The 20652-nt window shown below is 42.8% G+C and overlaps 1 protein-coding gene and 1 long non-coding RNA gene across 3 annotated transcripts in view; one reads left to right on the top strand and one right to left on the bottom strand.

The window, feature by feature from the left end:
* nbas (NBAS subunit of NRZ tethering complex) overlaps positions 1–20652 on the bottom strand; it is a 186826-nt gene that overhangs the window by 55688 nt on the left and 110486 nt on the right. The window contains exons 44-46 of the mRNA XM_074616263.1: positions 10915–11165; positions 5992–6332; positions 3024–3248 (exon numbers count right to left, since the gene is read on the bottom strand). Of these exons, the coding sequence (XP_074472364.1) occupies positions 3024–3248; positions 5992–6332; positions 10915–11165 (817 nt within the window). The remainder of the gene's footprint in view (positions 1–3023; positions 3249–5991; positions 6333–10914; positions 11166–20652) is intronic.
* The window catches only part of LOC141756504 (uncharacterized), a 36013-nt gene continuing 24656 nt past the window's right edge, over positions 9296–20652 (top strand). Inside the window, exons 1-3 of one of the 2 annotated variants that reach the window (XR_012591489.1) lie at positions 9296–9423; positions 15349–15453; positions 18637–18744. This is a non-coding gene — a long non-coding RNA (uncharacterized LOC141756504). Of the gene's footprint in view, positions 9424–15348; positions 15454–18636; positions 18745–20652 lie in introns of those variants that run through there. The other variant, XR_012591490.1, reaches the window with a different exon arrangement.

Here is a 20652-nt window from a genome sequence, read left to right as displayed (position 1 = left end):
TTTAATGAATATAACTCAGTGTCTCCCTCTGTGTGCAGCAAGCGGGAAGGAAAGCAATTTTTGACGCAGGGAAAATTGTCTTTGAAAGGCTAAACGCTGACAATTATGGTTTGAAGCAGAATATTTTGTTACATAAAAAAACATGTTGTGAATTTTGGAAATGATTACATCTATCTTTTTTTCAATAATCGTTTAAACGCCACTAATTTCTTTAACACATTAACGCAATCAAACTTTCGGAGGTTGTAGCGGGCTCAGTTTTAAAACCTAGAATGAAGATAAAGGTATCATATGAAACTAGACATAAGGAATCCATTGGTAACAACCATGTCATACTACCTTGTTTGTAAAGGAGGCTAAATAATGCTCCAAATTTATGCTAAATTTTGGCAGAGAAAAACTGTCATGGCCAAAATGGGTTCTATGGGTACCCACGAGTCTCCTCTTTACAGACATGCCCACTTTATGATAATCACATGCAGTTTTGTGCAAGTCATAGTCAAGTCAGCACACTGACAGCTGTTGTTGCCTGTTGGGCTGCAGTTTGCCATGTTATGATTTGAGAATATTGTTTTATTCTAAATGCAGTACCTGTGAGGGTTTCTGAACAATATTTGTCATTTTTTTGTGTTGTTAATTGATTTCTGATAATATATACATACATTTGTGTAAAGCAAGCATATTTGCCCACTCCCATGTTGATAAGAGTATTACATACTTGACAAATCTCCCTTTAAGAACATCAGGTTCGAACACAATGAATAGACATGCAAAAACGTAAAATAAGAAGCTGCGCACCATTTGAATGTTGATTTACAATTTGAATGTTAACGTTACGAATGAAGCTTCAAACTGTTCTGTGCAGCCCTAAAGTCAATGCATGTTTGGAACATTCTGGTCAACAGCAATTGTTATTGGTGGCGTTGGTTAGGGTGCCAAACATGAACCTCAATGTCCCCAGTTTGCAGCCAGTCTGGGATCCATGTTGCATGTTATTTCCCATCCCTCTCTCCCGTTGTTCACTGTCATCTATCTACCCAAATATACCCCAAAAGATAATTAACTCTAAAAACAATAGTGGTGATTTTGCCTGCTACAGCACTATGAAGGCTCATCATCAGGGGAATTGTTTTATACTCTACAGTATTTGATTCATTTTACATATTATAAAAAGATCATTGAACGGCTGTAATACAGAATTGTACTAACTTCTACTCAATATTATCTGCAGTGTGTAATTTGTGGTCTTTCCTCGTGGCAGGTCAAGGCGCCTTTGGTGGATTCCTCTACGATCCACTACGATTCCCAGCAGCTGGTCACGTACACGTTGATAAATGACCACGGTGTAGCCAAACAGAGCCTACAGGGCTCCTTCTATCTATCTTTCTCTACATATCTGCCCTCTCCTGGTTCTTATGTCCTTTGTATCTATCTCCAAGGATATAATCGCTTCCTGCAGCGGTAGAAGGGAAGTTACAACGAAGAGGATGGACTGTGTGTGCGGGTCTGTGAGTGTGTTTCTTTAGCGTGGGCTCTGCCTTGTAACGCTTGTGTTGTCTTCGCTATTATGGAGGATATATGCTTTTAAACACGGATAAATCAGGGGCTAAATAGTATAAACTTGCACAGAGTCGAGGTCAGAAATTATCGTTTTTTGTGGTGTCTCGTGGTTGCATAGCAACACTCGGCTCCCCAAATCATAAGGTCCCCTCTCTCTGGCCCCAGATTCATTTTGTGTATGGACACACACACACACACACACACACACACACACACACACACACACACACACACACACACACACACACACACACACACACACACACACACACACTCAGCCACAGGGAGGTGACAGTGGGGTGAGTCAGTGTGACTTTGCTTAATGACATGCAGCATGATATACGTACTGTATATATGGCCATATGGCAGGGTTCATTTCAAACAGCAGCTCGTACATTTACATTAATATATATCCTTGATTGGTCCCAGTGAGGCTGGGAGGAGCTCAGTCAAGCAGAACCAACTCAGGAATATACAACACACACACATATATATATATATATGTACATGACAGAGCCTGTGTGTCCAACTAAAGGTGACTCCATGAGCAGGCAAGGGAATAGGATGTGAGTCATCAAGTGTGGATCAAAAGTTGTGAATAATGAGCCACTTAATCAAAAGAGTTTTGGAGAATTACTATTGGGGTCAATTCACCTGTTAATCAACAAGAAGAAAGACACAACATTAACCATGTGTCCCTTATAGATGTATGTCATAGTACGTTATCATGAAGTCATTAGCTTTATCACAAGTAAGAGTTCTGCCTTTCAGTAATAAAATAATGTATATGGCTGGACCATGTGCGATCAGTCTGTGAGTAGTAGTAGTCAATGGTAGTCAATGGTCATGTCTATAATGTTAAATCCAGCAGTACATGTCAAGTTTCATGAGCCGGATGCGTCGCGCTGGACGGGCTCATTTGCATAACGGACTTTTACCCGCCTTTTCATTTTGAAAGAGCAACGGCCAATGAGGAAAAACTCCAACACTCGGCCGACCAATCGTGTAACTTCATCACTCAGGCACCAACTCAGTGACAGACTTTTGCGTTTGTAGGGCTGGCCCTCTGCGGTCCAGCCAAAAATTATGTGCAGTAGATCATCAAGTTCAGCCAGCTTATGAAGCTAAGTCTATTTCTGGAACTATTTTAAGGTGAGCAAGCACATATTCAACCAAGTCTTGTCATGCCTAACAGTTTCTTTTGTATTTTTTTGTATCACTTTTCATGCAAGTTTCCTACACAAAGCCACCAGGTTTAACTGCAAAACAACTTACCATTCAAGCTGTGACCTGCTCACTTGACAAAGTATATTGACTAAAGCACTACCATGAATCACTGCAGCGGACGATTTGGGTGTCTATGTCCACACACTACTTTGTGTGTTCTTTTAACCGATCATTTACCACAAATGTACAGAAAGAGGCATTTTTATGGCTTAAGTTTTCGGGCAGATGGGGTCTACCTGCTGGCTGTCTTTGAGTGACAGAATGAAGGCATGGCTCAGAGTGTCCAGGTGGGCCTGCGATTGCTGCAAGTGTGTTAGGGCCTCATCAAAAGTCGTCCCTGCTGGGTCAGTCCCCTCCTGCTCCCCGCCACCGTCGCCTCCTCTCTTCTTGCTCTTCTCGCCCAGCTGGCGCAGGGCTTTGGTGGCTCGCTTTATCACCTCCGACCTCGCCTGGATGCTCAGCTGGAGACGGAATAGGATGGGTGGAAGGAACAGAATGAGGAGGAGGAGGAGAGACGGGATAAGGGAAGCAAATTGGGGTGAGGGTGCGGGTCAAATTGAGCGAAGAGGAGGGAAAGAGAGGGGTGCAAGTTATGTATATTAATTTCAAACATAAGGCGGGTATAACCCAATATATATGCACCAAAACATCACCAGGAATTTGAGTAGCATGTGTGTGTGTATGTGTGAGGAGTGTGTGAGTGAGAGAGATCATAGCTGCCAGCCTGGTGTAATTGATTCTATTCAGTGAGAGCAGGTTAACCATTCATGGGGAGAAGAGAGGGCCTTTGGCTGTAGGAGGTTTTACTCTCCTGCATGGCAGCACACAGACGCTGACAAGCCCCCCCACACACATTCACACCAGGAAGACACTTAAAAAATCCAACTTCACATTTCCACCTACCGTAGCCAAACATTCAGATACATGCTTCTGCATTTGTGAGATATCTTGACTCAGACTGATGGCGCTTCTCTCATCCTGCCAGGACAGGATGATCACTCAAATGGCCTGACAAACCGGCGCTATTTCTTTTCAGGATAAGTGTGTGTAAGCAATTTGTGTGTGTTCATAGTCTATTGTTCTATATGTGAGTGGGGAAAGAATTAGATATAAGCACTCACAACATCAGTCAAAGCCTTGGGCAAGGTTTGAAAACAGGCTGGAGGTTGAGCTTCCACTAAAGAGGCTATCTCAGATCAATACTTCAGAGGGAGGGGGGAACACCAACACTCTGTTTCCCTTCAAAATATAAGTCCAGTAGGAGGTAAGATAAGTCCCCAGCCATCCGTCTCACCCCTTGGCCTTCTAGGAAATGGATCAATCCATTGTGGGGGGGAATGGGGGAGCGAAAGGTCAGGTTCATTTTCCCTTTGAGGGTTCAAAAAGGATAGAAAAAAGGAAAGAGCAGGGGGGGGTGAGGGTAGAGGCAGCAGACAGTGGGTTTCTGAGAGGTAATCTGCATGTTAAAAAGCACAGTGGGAAAAGAGTGCCTGCTGGGAATTGGAGTTTAATTGGCTCTGAAGTAGAGAGGGATCAATTAGCTCTCTTGGAGGCTCCGGGTAAGAGAGGGTGCATAAGACAAAAGTGGAAGAAAAGAAAGGTCTGGAGTAGGGTGGGTGGCAGTGTGCCAGTGTGAAGGGAAAATAAAAAAAACAGTGGGCTACTATTGATAAGGTGCGCCGAGACACTTTAAAGTCCCATGCAAGACAATTTTTCAGAGTGCTATAATTATGAGGCTGACATTTCTTGTGCAATTCTATAATTTCCTTTATAAATCATGACTGGTATATGTGCTTTGAGGGGACAAAGTGTGGATATGAACAGAATAATGTATTTAAAATAAAGAAAAGGGATTTTGACGTTTCCGAAAATTGAGCCGAGAGGCATGAGAGATGAGCGGTCAGACGATAGAGAGTACAGAGAGAAGTATATGACAGTTTGATGAAGTGATTGGAAATCCTCACAATTCTCTCCTTTTAGACAATATGAATCCTGTCTGGGTGGCTGCCGGGAAACCAACTACCTTCTGTGCTGCAATTACAAATTGTCAGTCTGCCAAACTCCCACCAGCTTCTGTCTGAGCCTCCTTCACACTGTACTGGGTCATACTATCTTTCCTCTCTTTTGTCTGGCATTCAGTTATTCACATGAAAAGTTGGCTGGATATCAGGGGGGATAAAACTTAAGGTGCTAAATTCCAAATTCAGAGAATATCTATGGTTGAGGGATTGCCTCCACACAGCTCTCAACGTGGCAACGGCTGAACCGGCGGCTAGCAGCTAACGATGCTAACAACGCTAACAGTCCAAACAATGCTAACAGTGCTGACAGAGCTAAGTGTTAACCTGGGGGGGAACCGGAGGGTGGGCGCTACACTAAATACTCGATTCTGATTGATCAATCATGGCGTTCTATGGTCTAATATTTCTTTAAAACAGACCACTGCCATGTATAACAAACCGTTGCTCTGGACGCAGTCCTGATGTCGGACTCTGGCGGACCATTTTTTGTGTCATATTATTGATTTGTAAAGTACGTAGCCGTGCAATAAGCGGGATAATGTACAGCTAGTGGGTCATTGAAAGTGGCTGCTCCATACGGAGTCTCAACACAGAGTAGCAGGAGTCAGACTTCACACACACACGGGACGAAAGAGAGTTGACAGACAAGACGATGGCGGAGGATTTGGCGTCAAAGCGAAAAGCAAAAGCGTCTATTTGGCAATATTTCGGATTTAATTCCAATGTTATAAGGGAACCATAACGTCGATGAGGCGGAGGACGGAGCAGCCACAGCCGTTGTGTGTTCGGCACGGCGGCGCCGGGTGGAAACTTTCGACCCTGCAGTGAAAGCTCGAGCGGAGAGGCCAGACACACAGCCACCTGACGTTAGAGCAAAGTAAGTGCTCCACATACAGTATATTGAGCAACATCTTTTCTTGTAAAATGTCCGGTGTAATCGGTAACTCACTGCACTAAAATGCATGTGCAGCTGGACCGGCGATCTCAACAAAGCACAGAGAAGCTCGAATTACAACACACACAGAGGGAGAGTGACTTCATTCTCTGCTCAGGATGCCATTACTCCACTATATCTTTACATAGCAAATGGTTGTTTGCTGCTATATAAATGCTCTGAATTTGGAATTTAGCACCTTTAAAAGACATAAAAACATCACTATTGTTTGACCAAATTTAGGCTTACATGTTCGGCCGCATCAGGTGAGAAGGTGATGCTATCCAGGAAGTGGACGGCGTCAGCGGGGACCAACCTGTCCAGGTATTTGCCGCAGGTGTCGTACGCGTGAAGGTAGTCTTGATCGTTCTGTGGCGGCCTCTTCAACAACTGGGGGTCTCCTTTCCAGAACAGCTTCTGCAGCCACACTGCGTGGACCGCACTGGGGGAGACTGTTGCCCCTCCACCACCAGGTACAGGCAGCCGGTTAGCAAGTTTGGAGATGGACAGTACGTTCTGACTGGTCAGGACTGGTTGTAGAGTCGCCAGCGGATCCAGCGATTCATCAGTCAGCTTCCGGTAGTTCAGACCTGCAGGAGAGAGTTGAGCGATAAATGTATGCTGACATATATTTTTTACGTTGAAATAATAATGAATACATCCAGACGATGTGTTTTACAGTTCACCCAACTCTCATAGTTGCTCATAGTGCACTGCAAAAATAAGGCTCCTTCATTGTCCTTGAACACAACCTACTGCGGCGCACATGTTCAATGCTTTCTAAAAAGGAAATATTTATATTCATTCAAGTTCAACTCAGTAATATGATGAATAAAGAATATGACCTTTAATGTTTTATGTATGATTTGCATTGCGGAATATATCACACAAATTCTCTTTCTTCTTTACTGCTCCTCTTTAAAATACAGAGACCTTAGAACCACAAAAGGCCCTTTCAGACATTGTGCATACAGTATGAGTGCATATGTATTTACTTGGTAGAATAAAACAGCTGCATTGTGCGAAAAAGAACTCGCATTCAAACTACTACAGCACATCCAACACTTCACTGCTCAGAAAGTGGCACTTTACTGCTGCGTTCACGTACAATATATGCAAACCGTGCAGCACTTGTGGGATAATTATGGCGATTTGATATGCAGCGGTTGTTCAATATTCCATTACATGACAGAAATGTGCAAAGAGAAACGGAACAGAGGAGTTGATGTGAACAACACAGATAGCCTTGTGTGTGTGAGGAAGCGGTGCTGTCTGCATGCAAAGGTGCACACACAGTTTGTCTGTGCGCATCATATCTCCTACCACTGCAGTACGAAAAGAGAGAGCAAGTGGCGTGCTCTTGGTCTCAGACAGACACATTACTGTGGCAACACCACAGCCTGTCTGGGCATTAAATATTTAACACTGGTCTGCCTGTTGGGAGGGCTCTGTCAACGCTGCCTGGAATCCCTCATGCACACACACACACATATATATATATATAAAACCCTGAGCGGGCACACACACACAATACTTTCAGACAGGCCCAGACGGACACTTAAACCGCAGATAAGAGTTACATGCACTTACACGTGTACTCTCTGTCTGCCCCACCCACTCCTCTCTTTCTGCCTCCGTCTCCTCCACACCCTGAGCATCATCTCATCTCCTTCCTCTGGAGAGCCCGCTCAGACAGTCACCTGGTACGGTGTCTGAAATTGTGATGAATATTGGACACACACCACCTGTCTCTACACTGTCTGAGTGCCTCGGAAGTGTATGCGTGTGTGTGTGTGTGTGTGTGTGTGTGTGTGTGTGTGTGTGTGTGTGTGTGTGTGTGTGTTTAGGAATGCAAATGAGTCATTTTGAGTGTGTGTGTGTGTGTGTCTTAGAGTTGGAGTTAGTAGAAAGTTGGTGGCCCAGGAGACACCGTAACAGCCTGTGTGTCAGTTCTGCAACAACAGTGTGAATGTGTGGGTTAAGTTTCACCAGAGTTTGTAAACCTGTGTGTGTGCGTGTGTGTGTGTGTGTGTGTGTGCGTGTGAGTGTGTGATACAGACAGTGTTAGTTTGTAAGTGTTAATGTCACAAAGTCAGTATACGTGCCAGTACACAAGTATTAGTTGACATTTGGTGACTTGCGTACGTACAGTATATACTGTATGTGTGAGTGCTAACGAGTATCTAGTGCTCTTACTGTTGCTGCAGTTGTGCAATTAAAAGCTTTGTTAAGCCCCTCCCCGGAGCGTTGCGATTGTCCAATCACAGCTTAGCAAACTGCAACTTGGCATCGCAGCCCTGTCGACCTCGAGGATACTCCTCATGTTGAAGCCCTTTTTTTTCGTTGTTCCATTTCTGGTTTTATCTCTCTTTAACTGCATGTTTTTTGCCCCAAATTGCATGTGATTATCATAAAGTGGGCATGTCCGTACAGGGGAGACTCGTGGGTACCCATAGAACCCATTTTCATCACATATCTTGAGGTCAGAGGTCAAGGGACCTCTTTTGAAAATGGTCATGCCAGTTTTTCCTCGCCAAAATTTAGCCTAACTTTGGAGCATTATTTAGACTTCCCACAAGCTAACATTGGTACCAATGGATTCTCTAGGTTTTATAGTTTCATATGACACCAGTATCTTCACTATAGCTCTAAAACTGTCTAAAACAGCCTCTGAAAGACGGTAAAGTTGGTCCGGATTGCCAGCGGGTTTCAGACGGTTAATTAATGATTACCGCATGCCATTTAGGTTATCCAGTTAAAGGACTCTGGTATTATGCATGCTCACTCACTGACATGGGTTAAGGTCCTAACCCTCCCCCCCAAAAAGAGTTGCTCATATATGCACATCCACTGTGTAGTATTTGGTCCTGGATGCTATCAGAGTTTAGGGTACACTTAGGGTGCTTTTTAATGGATTTGGGGAAGGTTATACTCCAGCAACCCCAGCCAACGTTAACTGAAATAGCGTTATGTTACAAACAATGGCTCATCTTTTAGCACAATAGCATCTATGTAGCAATTAAATGCATATTTAAGACCCCTTTTAGACAATTATTGTTGTAAAACAAGTCAGCTGGAGACATTAAGTGAGCTAACGACGTTAGCTTAATTAGCTAGTTAGCTACATCTGATGAAATCTGCTTTTGTCTACTTCTGTCTGGAAATCAAAGATCCACTGTTTGGACATTGTTAAACGAACAACAAAAACTAAGGGTTAATCAGTTTCTAACTGTGTGTGAGTGAAACTAAAATGTAGCAGTGGCAGTGTGAGTTTAAACATTTCTCTTAGTTTATGTAGAAATGCAGCAAAGTCTCGATGTGGATGACTCAAAGGTGTGTGTGTGTGTGTGTGTGTGTGTGTGTGTGTGTGTGTGTGTTAAACAGAGACATGTGTCACCAGTAAAAGCTGCGGTGTTATCTGGAGCAGAGGGAGGAAGTGAGGCGTGAAAACACAGCTGACACCCGGCTGACCTTTACTGAACTTCATCGAGGAGTGACACCACCTCCTCCCCCCCCCCTGTACACGGCAAAGTTTGAGCACTCTAGCCGGATCGCTGAACCGGTGACATGCTACAACCTGGACATGACGCCCTTGGAGAGGGCGCTGCTGCCACGGAAATCTAAGTGGAAACAGCGTCTCACTGCGATGCTGTTGCTGTTTCGGGAGCTCGGGGGTAATAGGTAGATTGACATTTAATACAGAGGTGGATTGCTTCACTTGTTTGCCTCAATCCTGTTGCTTTTCTATTTTGGAAATTAACATGAGAGCTGGTGGAGGAAAAAAGAGCAATCAAGTAAGGACAAGATGAGGTAGAGATTAAAAGTAGTATAGGTATGTCAGTGGGCGCTTGCTTTCACAGGAATATAAGGATTGGTGCCATGAATTTATGCATTCAGATTCTACATGGCAATCAGTGACTGGAGGTTATCTACCAACTAGAGGGAACATCAACATCTGTATGTGAGTCATCAATCATGTCGAGACAGATTATGTCCAAGTCTTCAAAACACTGGATTTGATTTCTGACATTAAAGGCTTCCGGCTGATGTTCCACCAGTAATAGAGCATTGCATTAACCCTTGAAATCCTGGGCTTTTTTTTCGTTGTTGCCTATTCTCTCTCAGAAATAGCATCAGCTGTTTGGCAAATGAGTGCTTTTGTTGATTCTGATTAGAAATTACTCCGTTAGGTTTTTCTAAGCAGTGTCATTGTTGAGCAAAATCAAATTATTTTTTTCTTTCTTCATGAAACATACCTCTTGCATAGATGATTGCATGAGCACAGTGGGGAGGAATAGGGAGAATTAGTATGATTTGATTGTTTGCAATGTTGTATATGTGTATATGTATATATATATATATATGTATGTCACTACTGCTTCTACTGCTTTTAACAACTGAGTGTCCTTTCCCTACCTTTAAATTGCATGCCCTTTTTTTGTTTTTGCTCTGATGTATTTTAGGAAACCTTTTGTAACACCCTGGCTAGGGACTACAGATGAAAAATAGCCTTTTGGCTGATTACCATGAAATTTGCAGACCTGTAAAATGAAGTGTTACCCATTTTTTCCTTCCCAATACTGATTGCTATACCTGAACTCACCAAGTACCGATCCAATACCAGTGTGATAAAAAACAGTAAAAAATAGCAAGTTATTATTATTTTTTTTGAACAGCTTTTTACTACACTACATAATTTTCCTCGCTCTGAATACCATCACTGTTACACTCTCCACCGTTACCTCACTGTTGTTGTTTGCTATCGTCACGTGACAAACTACCTGCAATCAGTTCTTCTTCGCTGCTCTAAAACAGTAGTTGCTATGGCAGCCATGATACATCCAGGGTGACAGCACAATGTCGACTACTGTTTTGGAGCGGTGAAGAAGAACCTATTTGTGGTCAAACAAGTTGATTTTTTTCTGGATTAATAAATTATGGTATCGGTATCGGAACTCGGTATCTCAAAAAATCTAAACTAAACTAGAAGTTACCTATATCATGCAAAGACTTAATCAGATTTTAGATAGCAACCATTGCTTCAAGAGGGTTACATTTTTGTGAGAACAACAGTTATGTTATCGCAGCCCTTTGTCCTTCCTGTAAACCACCTACTAGATGCAGTAGTTGTTCCATTTACATTACAGTCACAGAGTAGATAAACTGTCTTACCGTTGGCAACAGCTCGAAGCTTCTTGAGCAGTTTGACGTGGGAGTCTGGCTTGATGGTGGTGGTGACGTAGGGCTCACAGCCTGCAGCGTCCAGTAAGGTGTAGTAGTAGAGCAGCCGGGCCTGGTCGCTTCCCTCCACGGTGGGCAGAACGTACTTGGTCATGTGGCCGTAAAAGGCTTCGGGGTTACTCTTCAAAGTGTCGAACAGGCTGAGGGACTCGCTCCGGGATTCAATGTCCTTGGTGGAAAGGCTGGATGCAGAGGAGGAAGGGGGGAAACATGAGAAGAGGATAAAACTGTAATGTAATTGAATGTTTTCCACAAGGGATGTAATAACCATCAAGTTTTTCACGGCAATATAAACACACAAAAATAAGCCTATCCCGAGTTCAAAGCTGTTACATTTGAAACACCTGCTGTGTGTGTGAGATATGTCTTCTCTACGGAAACTATCCAGTGGTACACAGGATGTAAAACACTAAGCAGTAGGTTTCCGTTTGTTAGAAAAAAACGAACAAATTAAGATCGAAGTTGTTCATATAAGCAGCGATAACCACCGTGCCTGAAAAAAAGATAAGAGACAACAGCTTTACTGACAACAAAAAAAAATTCATCAACAAAATAAATAAAAGGAGGAAGAGAGTCAACACTGTAGACTCTTTGGTTGCAAAGAAGTATTTGAACATAGCAGTGCCAAAAACAGCACTGCGATCTGCAGGCTTATCACCAAAGATACAGTCCCTCGGAAAAAGATGAGGATTTCATAGATTACAGCTGAGAATACATTTAAGAACTTGGTCAGCTCTGATTTTAAAAAAATGGTGACGAAAAAGGGAAGACGGAGAAAGAATGTGATGTGGAAATGCTTAGAGAGTGGGAAAACATCTGTGTTTTAGTAGCGATTTGTTCAAGTTGGACACAACTTGCTTTGCTTTTCGAAAAACATGTTTTGCCACAGAAAAAGTTAACAGCAGCAGGTGGTCTGAAAAAAAATGAGAGGACGAGTGAAAAGAACACAAGGGAGAAAAAAAAACACCGGAAAAAGGAAAAGAACCTCAAAGAAAGGTTAAACACGGAGAAGATACAAGGAATGAAAAAGGCAAAGGAAAGCTTGGTTGTCACCGAGGGGCTCTGAGCAATCAGTGGCTGTCCGGGACTGTGTCTTTGTGAGTCTTTTTATCCGTTAGAACGGGACGACATCAAAGAGGACAACGTTTTCCTCGGGGCTCTCCATCACTGGGAGGCTTTCGCTAATGAAAAAAAAACATAGACGGCGGCAGCAGCAGTGTGTGGAGGCAGCTGACAATAAGCTCAATACTGTAAATAACACTAATCATCCTCACAACGGGGGCTCTAATAGGACCGGAGTCAACAGAACAACTAAGTAAAGAGTCCTCTCTCTTTCCCCCAAGTGCACACACTCATAGGAAGCCCAATCAAAGCCTGATGTTTCATTATTTAATCATGTTAGGCTCCAAAGTGACTGAAAGCACCAAGGCAAGAGAACAATGGGCGACAACTTGTCCCATTACTGTTTGATGGGTGATAAAAGTTTTCCTTGGCAAGCGCACACAGACAGATCTTTTACCTAAAGGGACTGTAGGTACGTTTTTACAGGTATTAATGTTATTAATCTTTTTTTATTGCCAGTGTGTGAACAGTGTTTTTTCCAGGAAAATCCCAACGGATGTGACGTCATGCGCGCTAGCACTATATAAATATAGTGAAGTGAAAAGTACAATATTTCCCTGTGAAATGTAGTGGAGTAGAGGTATGAAGTAGCATAAAATGGAAATACTCAAGTAAAGTATACACGCCTCAAAATTGTACTTAAGTGCAGTTCTTGAGTAAAGGTTCTTAGTTACTTTCCACCACTAGATCCAGGTCATCAACTGGCAGTGTTACAGACTATTCAGTTATATCATTTTACCACCCGGGAAGCCAAAAAGTCATGACTGCATGGCGTGAAACACTGCCTATTTCGGATGTAATTTGAACTTTTATTTGCCAAATGAGGTCACAACGGGGGGCTCTAATAAAGACCGAAGTAAAGAGTCCCTTTTCCGCTCTCTTTCCCCCAAGTGCACACACTCACACACAGGAAGCCCAATCAAAGCCTGATGTTTCATTATTTAATCACATTAGGCTCCAAAGTGACTGAAAGCACCAAGGCAAGAGAACAATGGGCGACAACTTGTCCCGGTAGGACTGTTTGATGGCTGTTAAAAGTTTTCCTTTGGCAAGCGCACACAGGAAAGACATACAGTACACACAGCTGTGAATGGCGGATTGCGCCCAGTATTTCATGTCAGACAGTGTGTTACTGTAGTTCTTCATCTCATCTTCGTCTTTCTTCTCCATCCAGTGACAAAAAGTGTTTAGCGCCTCTCTTTGCTAAGGTTGTGAGCACTTCCTCTCTTCTCTCCACAAGCTCTCTCTCAGCATCTCTTTGTCCCACTGATAGTTTTATCTGCTGCACGCGTGCTTTGCTACCGTCGCTCGCTTGCTCCCATTTCTCTCTGTACACAACACAATTCCCCCTCCCCATCCCCCCGCTCTATCGCTGTTGTGCTCATGTGGCTGTAAAATCAGGAGCTTCTCATTACAATCTTGTCTTGTTCGTTTTCAAAAGCCGGAGCAAGGAAGCGATTTAATACGGTGGAGTATTCCTCCTTCTCTCTCTCTCTCTCTCTTTTCTCATCCCTCTCTCCTTCCCCATCTTACATTACCATATTCTGTTTCTTGTCTCTTCCGCCTTGTCCAAACAAAAATAGGCCTCTCATATCCTTAAATTTGGAGGCATATTTAATTGCCGTGGTAATCCGACAGCCGGAATCAATCTCTATGGGGGCTTTGGCTGAGCGGTGATGATTATTCAGCACGTCATTGTTGTCTGAATTTATGCAAACTGTATTTTTTTTTTTTTTATGATCTGTGCTGCTAATTTGTTTACAAACTACTGTCCAGCAGGGGGTTGTAAAAAGTGTTGTTGTGCTGCACAGGACAATGGCACTTTGTCAATGACAATGAGAGGCATATACAGCTGATTCAGTTTTCCATTGTGACGCAATATTTTTCTGCCTATCACACATGTACACAATCCATCTGCAAACACACATACCTGATCCTTAGGAATGAGTCATACAGCAGAGGATACATGTAACAGAAGTATTACATTTAACGTGTAATTTTGTGTATGACTTTATATGTATAAGTATGAGCAATTGCATGTATACACAAATGTTACTGTGAGGAACTTTTAACTGGTTATCAAAAAGTCTCAATTTAATACTGATGCCTCTATATGACCTACATAACTAAACGAGACCATAAGCGGTGAGATTGGCTATTTCTATATAGTTATTCTTAATGCTCGTCATCGGTGTCACCGGGTCGGATTCCGCGCAAAATCAGACCAAATCACCAGAAACTCCTTCAGCTCAGACTCCAGCGGGGCTTCCCGTATAGGGTAGCAGTCAGGCCAATAAGGACAGACCCAAATCTGGCTTCGCTGCCCCGACTTGCAGTCGAAGCTCTGGCGGGAGGTGGAGAGCTCCACACTAGGCAGCAGAGCTTTGCTTCCTGCTTTGCCGGTCCCTGCTGGGAGCCAACACTAACACCACATTGCTGGAGGCCCAGGACGTACTGATGGGCCTGCTGAAGCGAAGGGAGGCACGGGAGAACCACAACCAAGACTGCGCGGAGCAGAGTGTTGGACTCTGCCGCAGTAAAATGAGAGGATTTCTAAAGGGACTCTGGTACCGGAAACACTACCGCTTTTATCCAGAGGGACTGGCAATATCAACACAATATTAAAGTTCCTCGTAATAGCTTTAAATAAACAATAATTTAAATCTTAGGAACACTATAGGTTATTTTAAACCTGCAGTAATAGATTTTTTGCCCATTTGGGGGCAGCGGAAAGAAACTGTGAACACAAAAATGACATTTTAGCACCTTTTAAATTAGTGAGGCGAGCTTGTTCAGTTGCCTATTTACTCATTTTTCTGTCCACCTGATGAATTTAATTCCAAAAAAAACGTGGCTAAAATCAAGATTTCACACTTTCTATTTCAGGCAAGAAATTGATTTTTATATGGAACATATCATTTCCAAAAATGAGCTTGTGTCCTACAAAGTGTCACGTGGCAGTTAGAAACAGCGGGTTACACAAGGAGCTGATGGCATAAATGGACTGACTGCTTTCTTTGAAGTGTCAAACCTAATTGCCCAAGTGCTATGCATTAGCCTGATATCAGACGGAATTGTCAACTCGTAATACTCCGTCCAGTTGACTTGGTGGAGTGGGCGTGCTCAAAGGTCTGGACCCGGGCAAGCCATGCATAGCCTCACATTTCAATTCACTCAGAAACTGTTTTGTATTACCGAGTCCATTACTCAACCGTAGTTAAGCAGTTGTATTTGTCATTCCAGGTGCTGCCCAATGTCTCCAAGAAGCATGCTTACGGTCATGCTCCAGGTCATGGTCATGCTCCGGGCTCATACCTCGCAGAGGACAGCACATCAATAATCCCCACAGTAAGTACGCATCACAACCAACAGCAGCTCCACACAAGAATGCACTGCACTGCTCCTAACCTGTGCGTAGCAACAGCATGATCCTCATTCCCACTGAATGCTACTAATGTGCTTTTTTTCATTCCAGGCAGGAAAAGCTCATCAGGATGCTAAGCACACTCACATGAACACACAGCAAGTTGCATGCTTGCAGTAACTTCATTTGAGAGACATATCTGAGATAATTAAATGTAGTATGTGTAGAACGGTATCATGCAAACAACAGCATGTATTTTTACTCGGGTGAGAGCTAGCGGCGTGTCAGCGTCCTCAAGCATACGGCCAAAGAGAAGAGTCTCGTTTGTAGAAATGACCTCATATTGAAAATCAACAGCCAGCTAACCACTTCCTAATAATTTATATTTTTACAAAACTTCAAAGGGGTGACTGCAGTTCACAATGTTCTCTAAGAATCTATATAATTTGCATGCCACAAGGTCCCTGGAAGTGGTAAAGTGACTGGTATAGACAGAGAAAGTAGAGGTAAAGTTCAACTTGATGAAAAGGAAATGGCTTTGAGAATAATTAGCCTTCATGAGGTGCTTTCAATTGATCCAGGCAGCGGTGGAAGAAGTACTCAGATCTTAAGTAAAAGTCATTCATTTAAAATCTCACTTAAAAAAAGCACAAAAGTATTATAATCAAAATGTACTTAAAGTATCAAAAGTAAAAGTACTTGTTTTGCGTATTATATATTATTATATTTATATTATATTATATCAGTAGTTTAGTTCAGTGGTTCCACAACCCTAGGGTCAGACTCCACAGGGCCACAAAATAAATCTGAGGGATCGTGAGATGATTAATCGGGGTAGAAAAAAACAAAAACAAAGTACTGCTACATAAATTTCTATTAATATTTTTGACTTTTTCTTTGGGATTTAAACATTTATTTAAATGAAACTATATGAAAAATTTGGGGGGCAAACTAGAGCAGCCACTGGTTTACATTTTTGTATTTTATAAACTGATATGTTTGTAACTAGTAACTATATCTGTCAAATAAATGTAGTGGAGTTAAAAGTACAATATTTCCCTCTGAAAGTATAAAGTAGCATAAAATGGAAATACTCAAGTAAAGTACACATACCTCAAAATTGTACTTAAGTACAGTTCTTGAGTAAAAGTACTTAGTTACTTTCCACTACTGGATCCAGGACATTATCAACTGAAGTTCGTATCAACTTGTTACAGGCTATTCAGTCATTTTACCACCTGGGAATCCACAATGTCATGACTGTATGGTGTGTAACACTGCCTAATTCTGATGTAATTTGACCTTTTATTTGCCAGGCGAGGTCACCAGATGTGCAATTGGGAAGGAGCTGGTACAGAATTCAAAGGTGTCCTCTCTGTCTCTGAGGATTCCTCATTAGGCTCAAAGCAAAACACGTCTTAAGGATGAGTCAGACGTGTCACAAAAGACTATTTACTTGTCATCACAGGAAAACACTGATCTGCACAAGCCGGTCGTAGGAAACTGAAATGAGGAGCTTGTTGTTTGAAATGTCAAATGCGATGTTTGTTTGGATCAACCGGCTGTCAACTGGTGTGGAACGCATTATTTGTGCGCCCGGCCTGAAGTGGTCCAACTTTCATTTATTGAACCTATTCATCAACCCGAATCCTGACACGAAGGCCGACAACAACGAATCCGCTGTAGCGAAACAAGCCGGTATCAGTGATTTTGAAAATGTCTGCGAGACATTAAGTTAATATTAAGTGCACTGAAAAAAAAGGCAATGCCGAACGGAGATCGAGCAGGACTGAATTGGCAGGTGGTTTCGGAGTAAAACGTCAACATCCAAACTGTTTTTGGACGAGTCATTGAAATGATTTAACAGCTGTCATTAAAACGTCAATAAAACTAGCTGAAATTCATGTCCCTAAAGAGCCCCCGCGTACATCTACAAAGCCCTACACGCAGAGAGAACAGCTGACGACGGCGGTGCTTAGCAGCGCATTGATTCCTCTAAAGCGTTTATTCTGTGTTAATAGGACTGTCTCAGGGACACTCTGGCTCTCTCATCCATCTCTTCTTCCTCCATCTATCTGCCCGATCCTCCCCCTCCTCCCTCCCTCCTTCCTCCCTACATCCTGCTTTTTGTAACACTTAACGATGAATGCTTGGCAGCTCTTACTACTCATTTGACCTGAAATACATTTCTGCATTTTTCCATTTGTCACCCCTTTGACCGTATGATTACCATATGTGCTTATTTTTCAAGAGCTGCATATCTCTTCAGTGGCATAAGAACTTTGGTAAACGATTTACCCCTGCTATTATTCCCAATACCAACCTGTATTTCTCCTAAATTGGTACAGGTCTGACGGGCCACTAGGCAAAAAAATATATTGTTAATGCCAAAAAATAATGACAAATATCCACTCCAGTGTTTCCCCTATATTCATTCTGCTGCAGCGCACCGCTGTGAGTCCATGAATGAGGCAAGTGTGTGTGGTTAGTTCACATGTCTGTAATCACAGCAGGACAGTCGAGTGTCTGTTATCTAAACTGCTAAAATCAGTTGAGTTAGTGAAGATAACCTTGTGGGTACCGGCTACAAACAGGCTCGGTAGTGAATGACTGGCTAACGTGCTGACGGATTCTGTGTTTTTGTGTCTCGGTGTCTTGGTTAAAACACATCGGTGATGCTGTGTTGCCCTCATTGTTCTCCGTGAAGTTGGCTGGAAGTGATGTAATGTAGCCCTGGTGTGGAAAGAGCACTGCGCCAGACTCTGTTTAAAAAATAGCCTTTTTAATGTTACATTGCTTGTCAGAAATATGGTGACTTAGGAGGCAATTTGGCCTTGTGTGATGCAATTAACACACCACTCATAATTTAGTTTTAATGAAAACTCCTTGCATTTGCTCGTGGTGTTCTTCACCACTGTTTTGGAAGAAAATAAATAATGGGTGTAACAGGCAGACCATCTTTAAAAGTGATGTATTTTGTGCTGTGCGGTGGATCTAATTTATGTCGATGTTAAGAGTGGTTCATGTGGATCTGGAAATGTAACTGATAAATATTTAAAGTGTTAAATTTGAGAACGGAATTTGGTGTTGTAGGCTATAATTGTGTTAGCGTAGATCAGTGTAAATTGTTTGTAGGGGTCGATTCTAATTCTAATTCATTAATACAGTTTTCTCAGTCTGCTTCAGTAGATTCCTGCTGTACCACATCAGGAGGATTCACCCCTTCCTCACTCAGGAGGCTGCCCAGGTGTTCATCCATCCACTGCAACTCCCCCCTTTGCCATCAGACCTCTGAAGGTAGCCCAGAACGCTGCTGCCCGTCTGGTGTTCAACCTCCCAAAGTTCTCCAACATCACTCCTCTTCTCCTTTCACTATACTAGCTCCCCTGTTAATGCTTGCATCCAGTTCAAGACGCTGATGCTGGCCTACAGGGAAGTAAAAAGTAATGCTCCTTCCTACCTCCAAACCATGATCAAACCCTACACTCCGACCCAACCACTGCACTCTCTACCTCTCTAACTCCTGAGAAACTTTTAAACTAAGTTACGATCTACGTACTACGTTGTAGATCCAAAATAAAGACTGATTCAGCAACTGCGTGGATGTTTCCAAACGAGCTGCCACGTTGGTTACGGTTTGAAAGCTGGGAGCAGCAGCCCACGAGGGAAAGCATTCATCCAACCAGGTGCCTTTAGTCTAGCGGCAGCCCATCAAGCGTCCAATGCTGGAAAGCGAGTCGATCCCTCGCAATAAAAAAGCACCCCTGTGCACCCTCTCTAACACACATCTAGCTTCTTATTTGGGAGAGTTGCACTTCCAATCTTTAATGACACATAGCTCTTGTTCCTTTTGAGTTTGAATGCACTTACAGTAAGCTGCTTTGGACAGCAGTGTCTGCCAGATTAATGCTGCAATAGGAAGACTCTTGTTATTACCCTTAGCCAAAGTAAAAGGCCTCAGATCTGGACTTGATCCCAGAGCACTGCACTGTAGCTGGCTGCCGCTACCAAACAGGATGAGTGAAAGAACGTATTTCCCTACAGGGATCAATAAAAGTTTAAATTCCATCTCACACCCCCGAGCTGCTTCTGTCTGTGTGCATCTTTGCCTTTAAGTTTCCCCATCGTCTGCTCTATTTATATCGGTCCCTGTGTCCATCCATCCGTTAAATCAATACGCATATTGCAGGTGCTTCTCATCAAGATTATAGTATGAGTATTTGTCATGATCTTGAGATTTTGGTAGAAACTCACACACACAGCAGCTGCGGAAGGGATTGAAGAAGGTATAGGTCGTAATTTATCGTTAAGCGGAGTCCATAAACCATTTCCCTTATATCAGAAAGCGACGGGGGGGTATTTATCACAGATGCACACATGTGTGCACACACACACACACTTCTGCTGGAGAGGCATTCTATTAAAACAAGGAAAGGTGCAGAGCTAGTCAGATCCCCGGCTATGAAGTCAGATAGCAAATAAATTATGGAAATAGACTCTGACTCGCGTCCTCCCTCCCTCTAAAACACAAGCACACACACTCATGTTGACAACATGTTTGATTTACTCTGGGGGGGCTTTGAGTAATGCTTCTCACGAAGGCGTTTTGTCGTAACTCAGAGGCTGCGTTGCTACTTAAATTCTCTTTTTTCATTTCACTTTTCAGACTTTTAAATACAGGTGGGACAAGGACGTGTGCACATACTAAACAGACCCTTTCCATGCCAACGCCATGATTATATTTAGGGTGTTAGCTTGAGGCGAAATAAAGCAAAGACAGCAGGCAAAACACAAATCACCTCAGAGTAGTATTGCTAAAGTTACACACTGAAAATGTCATCTTGCTACGTCGTTGAGTGCCAGAATCGAAAGAGCATGGCTTCAACTTGAGAAATTTATCGCATTCCTTTGAAATGACAAACTGTGATTCGAGGCTATAGCGAGCTACAATATACATAAATGGAAGTTCAGCACATAGATTTTGAGAGCAATCTCAAACCTTTTCATGTCAAGGCACTCCGAAATCGATGTACAATAGACCACAGACAATGGATGTATAAGAGGTTGTGCCCTCTAGCGGCTGTTGTCAACAAAAAAAAAAAGAGTTTCATCTCTTTGCTTCTATACTCTTTGCCATAGAGTAGAGCCTTTGGCTACGAATAGCAGAAGCTAAACTATCAGCA

Source organism: Sebastes fasciatus, chromosome 18 (assembly GCF_043250625.1).
Source record: "Sebastes fasciatus isolate fSebFas1 chromosome 18, fSebFas1.pri, whole genome shotgun sequence".
NCBI classification, from domain to species: Eukaryota; Metazoa; Chordata; class Actinopteri; order Perciformes; family Sebastidae; genus Sebastes; species Sebastes fasciatus.
The sequence above is the reverse complement of the archived record's forward strand: the minus strand, read 5'-3'. Positions and strand labels throughout refer to the sequence as shown.